The sequence below is a fragment of the Chinchilla lanigera genome, unplaced genomic scaffold (assembly GCF_000276665.1).
Source record: "Chinchilla lanigera isolate Chin_1 unplaced genomic scaffold, ChiLan1.0 scaffold00148, whole genome shotgun sequence".
NCBI lineage: Eukaryota > Metazoa > Chordata > Mammalia > Rodentia > Chinchillidae > Chinchilla > Chinchilla lanigera.
In genome coordinates this window covers 2373525-2380334 of record NW_004955549.1, presented here as the reverse complement: position 1 = coordinate 2380334, position 6810 = coordinate 2373525, and the positions used below count along the sequence as shown (strand labels likewise).

At 42.1% G+C, this 6810-nt stretch overlaps 1 protein-coding gene across 2 annotated transcripts in view; it reads right to left on the bottom strand.

Moving 5' to 3' along the window:
• Positions 1-4432: 4432 nt before the first annotated feature.
• Positions 4433-6810, bottom strand: part of Clnk (cytokine-dependent hematopoietic cell linker) — a 209012-nt gene continuing 206634 nt past the window's right edge. For both annotated transcript variants that reach the window (XM_013508541.1, XM_013508542.1), the window contains exon 19: positions 4433-4878. In XM_013508541.1, the coding sequence (XP_013363995.1) occupies positions 4732-4878 (147 nt within the window). In that variant the 3' untranslated portion in view covers positions 4433-4731. The remainder of the gene's footprint in view (positions 4879-6810) is intronic.

Below are 6810 nucleotides of genomic sequence, written 5' to 3'. Positions count from 1 at the left end.
GGCAGGCGCTTTGCCGCTGAGCTAAATCCCCAGCCCCTGCTTTTAGAGTTTAAGATTGATCCATGATCCAGTGCTGGGATTATGGGTGTGAGTGCTACACCTGCCCTGGGGTGGGTAGTTTGCACACATGTAAGGGAGGGAAAGAGGCTGCTTGCTGCCTGTCCTCCATTTTGCTCTTGCTGCTTTGGCTGTCTTCCACCACTGTGAACAGTTGCCTTCTGCCATCTGCCACTCTGCCTTGGAGCCAGCTGAGTATGGACTGAAACCTCCACAGAGTGTAAGGTAACTAAACCTTTCCTTCCTTAAGTCTGGGTGTCAGGTATTTTGTCTCAGCAATGAGAGAAAAGTAACCCAGACATATCCTTTGCTCATATATAATGATGTTTAATTGCCTTCTGATTTTGTCCAATTTTTGCAAACACTTAAAAGTTTGGTACGATGAACCTGCCAGTCTATCCCTGTATGATTTATGTTTTTATCTTGTTTAAAAACTCTTCCCTTAAGCCAAAGCCATAAAAGTTATTAGAAAAAAGTTCATGACTCAGCTTAAAATTTCCTGTTTTTCTTTTAGTTATTTGATTCATGTAGAGTATATTTCTGTATATTATTTGAGATACAGACATAATTGTATTCTTTTTTCTGGATAGCAAGTCAGTTCTTCTAGAACCACTTAAATAACCTCTCCGTTCCCCATAGATGTTATGTTATTTTTTTGCTTACTTGAAATCACTGCTTGATTTCCCCCATGGCCTAGAATAGCTCCTTGGGACAGGAGTACTCTAAGATCTACTGACCAGTACTTGTAAAACTCTGTTTTAGGGTCCCCCTTCAAGTCCAAGCCTGAACCTCTCCACTGAGTCCCAGGACCTTCCTGGGGAAAGTGTCCCAGACCACGTTCTCCCCAGGCATCCATTCCTGCCTCCCAGCGCTGCGGTGGCACAAGGGAGAGAACCACCAAATATATGATTCTGCATTGCATAGTTTCAGTAACATGTGTGTCTTTTTCTTTAAAAAATAGCTTCATTGGGGTAAACTAATCTAGAAAAAAGAGTATGTTAAATAGTCACAATTTTATGAGTTTGGAAATAACCATGCGTTTGTGAAACCATTGCCACATTCAAGGTAATAAGCATATCCATTGCTTCAAAAGTTCCCTGCTTTACCCCACCTCCCCCACTTCTTGTGAAGAACCCTTAATATAACACCTACTCCGTTAATAAATTCTTAATATACAATAAGTTACTGTTGACTGTAGGCATGATGTTTTATAGCAGGTGTCTAGCACTTTCTTATCTCATAACCCAAACTTTATACTCATTGAACGACTCCTTTCCCTTCCCCAGCCTCTGGGAACCACCACTGTACTCTCTGTTTCTGAGTTTAATTGTCTTAAATTCCACATATAAGTGAGATTAGGCAGTATTTGTCTTTCTCTGTTTGGCTTATTTCACTTAGTATAATGCCTTCCAGATTCATTTGTGTCGTCGCATATAAGAGCATTTCCTTCTTTATTAAGGCTGAACAGTATTGTACTGCATGTATATAACATGTTTTATGTGTTTACCTGTTGATGAATATTTTAGTTATTCCATATCTTGGCTATTAGGAACAATTCTGCAAAGCAGATCATTCTTCAAGATTGTGATTTCAAATTTTTGGATATGTATCCAGAAGTGAGTGGGATTGCTGAATATTATGGTAGTTCTATTTTTAATTTTTTAAAGGAGACTGTATTGTCTTCCACAGTGCATATGCTCTTTGACATTCCCATGAACAAGGTAAAAGTTTCTAACTGATGTACATCCTTGCCAATCTCTGCCTCTTTCTCTCTCTCTCAACGGTAGACCGCAGATAAATAAAAAGGTGGGTAATATCACTAATAATCAGGGAAATGCACATGTAAACCACAATGAGATACTGCTTTCCACATGTTGAGATGGTTATTACATATGTAAATTTTTTAAATGTTCTGATTCAAATATTCTCATCAAAATGTTGAGATTTTGATGCAATTTCTAAGGAGATTCATTAAAGTATTTAATGTTGGCTTCAGCCCATAAGCACTCAGTGATGTGTTAAAGGGAGGTATGGCAGGGTGAAGGGAAAACAATTTGGATTGTGCATTTATCTGTACCCTAACTTGTCATCTGTCTTTCTCAGTTATTCACGCCTGCATTTCCAACATCCACAATAGCACTCAGCAGTGAACACACATGCAGCATGCAAACAAGTGCTACACCGATGCTTCAGTAAAGAAGACTGAGACATGGATTCAGAATGGGCGTTATTTAGTCCAAAAGAAAAAATCTGGCTTGCACAGATGCCATAATCAGATGAAACTAAAATTCCACAACTTTGTTGAGGCTAAATATCAAGTGACGCCTTTAGACTGAAAATGAGCAAATACTTGAAAAAAAATTAAAACAGTTTGGAATTTGCGCCTGCAAAAACTGTATTATTGAATTTTCCATAACAGGTCCAATAAAGCAGATAGACAGAAAAGAGAAGAATTTGGTTGTTGTCACAACCATGTCATTGTAAGACTTTGGCCAGTGAGACAGAATTTCTGTAATTATAAATTTTGTTAGGAGTATCTGCCCTGTCTTCATTATAGAACTTGTCAGAATTGAATAGTTAAAATTTATGTATCCTGCTCTTTAATAATCTATTACAAGCAAAATATCCTTACTACAATCCACATTGAAAGCAGGAAAACAGGAACTTGGCTGTGGCAGTTACGGAAGGGGATACTTGGGTCTCCCTTCGAAGAACTTGCAGATCAGCCAATCAGCCAATGCCTCCCTGGGTGGCAGATTGTGGGGCTGCCACACGCTTGAAGGACGTGTTTTCTTCTGCGTTAACCTTAGGCAATGTTGTAGCATGAAAGGCCACTAAGGCCTGACCATTTATTACCAGTGTGAGACTGTCCTCTGTGGATACTCTTAGAACTCACCAAGAGCTGGCCAAGGCTCTCCCACAGCCATTGCTTAGACCTAAGCTTTTCTTTCTCTCTACACCTATTTCCCTGTCTCTACCCACAAGTGGCAGCCTGCAGGGTCTCTGCCTACCTCTGTTCATCCTCCTCATTATCAAGGTGTAGGAGAGCAGGGGCTGGGGATTTAGCTCAGCGGCAAAGCGCCTGCCTGGCAAGCGCAAGGTCGTGAGTTCGGTTCCGGGTACCGGAGAAAAACCAAAAAAAAAACCAAAAAAAAAAACCAAAAAAAAAAAACAAAAAAAAGGTGTAGGAGAGCAGCCTCTTCATCAATTCTCCTCATCCAACCTGGACACCTGACTTTCCACTGACTCTTAAGACTATGTGAATAGGTCCTTGGTCTGTAGATGCTAAGAGCTCCTCCCAGAGAGCTCACTGTCTCCTCTTTTAGAGATAATCCTGGACATTGTGTTGGATTCTTATCTTTTAGTTCTATTTTATTTCTGTATAAAAGATCTAATTTCATGAATACTCCATGAATTTGAAGACTCGGTAACATTTGAAATCATGGTGCACCATTAATTTAAAAGTATGTATTTTTTTTTTTTTTTTTACCAAACTTACTCCACTCTGAGAACTTGTTTTAAGGTGGATAAGTCTGTGTTTTCAAATTGTTTGTCTTGCTTTTTTTCAAATCTATCTTTTCAGCTTGGCTGCAAAATTCCACAGGGCACAGAATATGCCTGGGAAAACACACTTGCAGGGAGCCAGGCAAGATGGGTTACAGTCTGAGCTCAATTCTTATGTGGAGTAGATCAATAATTTCATTTAGCCTTCTCTTCCTCATCTGTATTATGAAACAAAAATAAAATAAAATCTTCACCTTCAAGGTACACACTACCCTGACATCTGTAAACTTACTGCAAGAATCAACACTAATTGCCTTAAGGTTGGAATGGGTAGAATCTGCTGAGTTCCTTTCTGTGAATTTGATACTTCCACTTGGCTTAAAGTCACTGTGGGCAGAATATGCATACCACAGAGAAAGTAGTTCTACTTTCTGTTGTTAAACTGATATTCACAAGTTCTCTTGTTTCACTTTCCATATTACTTCCCTAATTGAATTTCCAGGATCACAAATAAGACAGAGCCAACATGTGGCAACCTCTATCTCTAGCCCAGGGAATCATCTGAATACCCGAAGTGCAGGAGTCCAGGAAGGCCGCTCAGCATGCTGTGGAGAACACAGGGCTGGGAACCTCATCCAAACTTGCTGTACCAGCTACAAACATTTAAGCAACAAGTTCTTGAAACCTTCGCTGCTCATCTGTCATGTGAGCACAATGACCATGTTTACAGCTTTTGATTTAAAAAATACCTTTTTGTTTGTTTGTTTGTTTTTGTTTTTCTTCCGGTACCAGGAACCGAACTCATGACCTTGCGCTTGTCAGGCAGGTGCTGTGCCGCTGAGCTAAATCCCCAGCCTCTTAGAAAATACTTTTGAAGCCTGGTTTTTATTTTCGCATGTTATAAATATCTTTTCTGTGGTTTCAATTTTCAAAATCATGATTGATTTTTCCAATGTGCTTTACAGAATGTTTGTCTTCTATACAAAGTCCACAAAATCACCGCTTGAAGGCTCAGACAATAATCTTTTCAAATAAATGCAAGGTGCACAGCGCCTGCCTGGTAAGCGCAAGGTCCTGAGTTTGATTCCCGGTACCAAAAAAATAAAAAAGAAAGAAATGCAAGGTGATTTAAACATGACTGCGCTGAGTTGAGGACAAACAGGAAGCAGGCTACCGAGGTGAGAAGTGTCGGGCAAGAGTCAGAGGCTGGGAGAGGTAGCATTGCTCCCTGTGGACGCCACTCTTGTCTTTCCCATCAATGAGAATAATAGGAAAATTCTTGTAGTGTTCGATGATGTCTTCCACGGAGTCAAACTTCTGAAACACAGAAAAAAAAGTTAATGATTTTAAACATATTTTTGTGTCTGATGTTGCGTGCTCTGTTTCACTCAGGGGAGAGATGAGCTCACTTCCTGATGTTCACATTGTTAATTCATGTCAGGGAGTGATTTTTCTTTATAAGGACGCAGCAGACAAGCTCTCAAAGGATGAATGCTAAGAAAGAGAAGACGACAGCGGAGAATAAACAAGCTTGTGGAGATCAACGGTGAGCCCTGTGGCAACTCTTACGTTTTCTACTGGTGGAGACTTCCCCAGAATCAGACCACATGGGTCATGGTCCAACACTACCTTCCCATCCTGACACTCAGGCGGGTTCATTAGCAAGCAGTATGGGTACCCTGCTGCCTCCCTAGATGTGCCCCTAACTGTGACCAACCCGGATGGAGAAAGAGGAAGGCTTGAACTTATTAAATTGGTTGGAAGCGCCCATGGTGAAGTGCTGCCTGCCTACTCTCTGTTCTAATGAGTCCTGCTGCCCACAGAAGGAACCGTGACAACCACAGGGCTGCTCATCCTTGGCCAATTTGGCTTCCTTTCTGGGGCTTCTTGTGAAATAATGAGGTGACTGCAGATAGCATGTTGTTAGAGATCCAGATGGAGAAGTACAGCGATGTCATAAAAAGTAAGATTATTTGAGGTTTAGGGGAACCAGGAAGTGCTTTGTCCGGAGTACAAACTTGGACTTCTCATATGGGTGACTCTACATAAGCAGACAAGGAAGGTTAAAAGATATTAAAAGCAAAGCATGGACAAAGCTAGGTACTGGGGAGATCCAAGCGCAGATGGTTATTCTTGGCTGTGTTCCTGAAGGAAAATCTTGGGAGGTAATTAGGAAGATCTCACTCCACCTGCTACCCATGCCTTAAGACAACCTTGATCCTCCTTCACAAGCTTGTGAGGTGCTGGTAAGGTAGAATTATTGGGAACTGCAGCCAAGAGAAGCAGACTGATTGACTAGAGTCACACAGCTAGGGGGCAGGGCCAGCAATGGAGCCTCTCTTTTCTGGACAAGTAGCTACTGTTCTGTTACAGCACAGTACCCAGGACTATGACCGCTGGTATTCCCTCAGAGTAGGTCAGAGGGGGGCAAAGCCTGAGGGAAGGAAGCCATGGTGAAAGACTTGATTCTGAGTTAGTTTTCTCTGTTTCTCCCCCTGCCTAGAACATGGCAGGTGCAAAAATATTGGAAGGCCTCCGGGCTATCCAGCAGGGAATGAGATTGCCATGATTCCTATCCTCACGGAGATCACTTTCTTCTGGAGCAGAAAATTATTTCCTTTGCAAATAGCTCGTTTCATTTAGGGATATGTGCTGTGCCAATGAGTGATGCAAGTTTGATGCCGTCACCAACCCAGCCAGTCTTCCCGTGGGCTGCATGTGGCTGGGGGATGTTCCTTTTGGTTAGGGAAACACTACGCTGAAACACTAGAGCCCAGCAACTGCCAAGGCCACCTTCTCCTTCCTCCCAGGCAGAGGGTGTCCTGAGCAAGGATGCACCACACAGGGGACGAAAAGGGGACGGAAACATGGAGGAAGGGGTCTCTCATGAGCCAGTCCCTCTGTCAGCTCCATTCCTGACCTTCCTTGTTATAGGAACGACACATCTCCCTTCCGCTGAAGTGTGCTGGAGTTGGGCATTGTCTTTTCACAGCGAAGGAGAGCAGATTCAGTTGGAAGTGACTTACCCCTGCTAACCTCACACCTGATCTGTGGAGGAGCTTTTCAACCAGATAACCCATGCTTCAGCCTGTCTTAGTCTGTTCAGGATACTATGACAAAATCTTATAAACTAGATGGCTGATGAAAAACAAAAGCCTCTTTTTGCAGGTCTCAAGGCTGGGAAATTTAAGATCAGTGCAGATGCCATGTCTGCCAAAGGCCTACTACCCAGTTTATACATGGCACCCT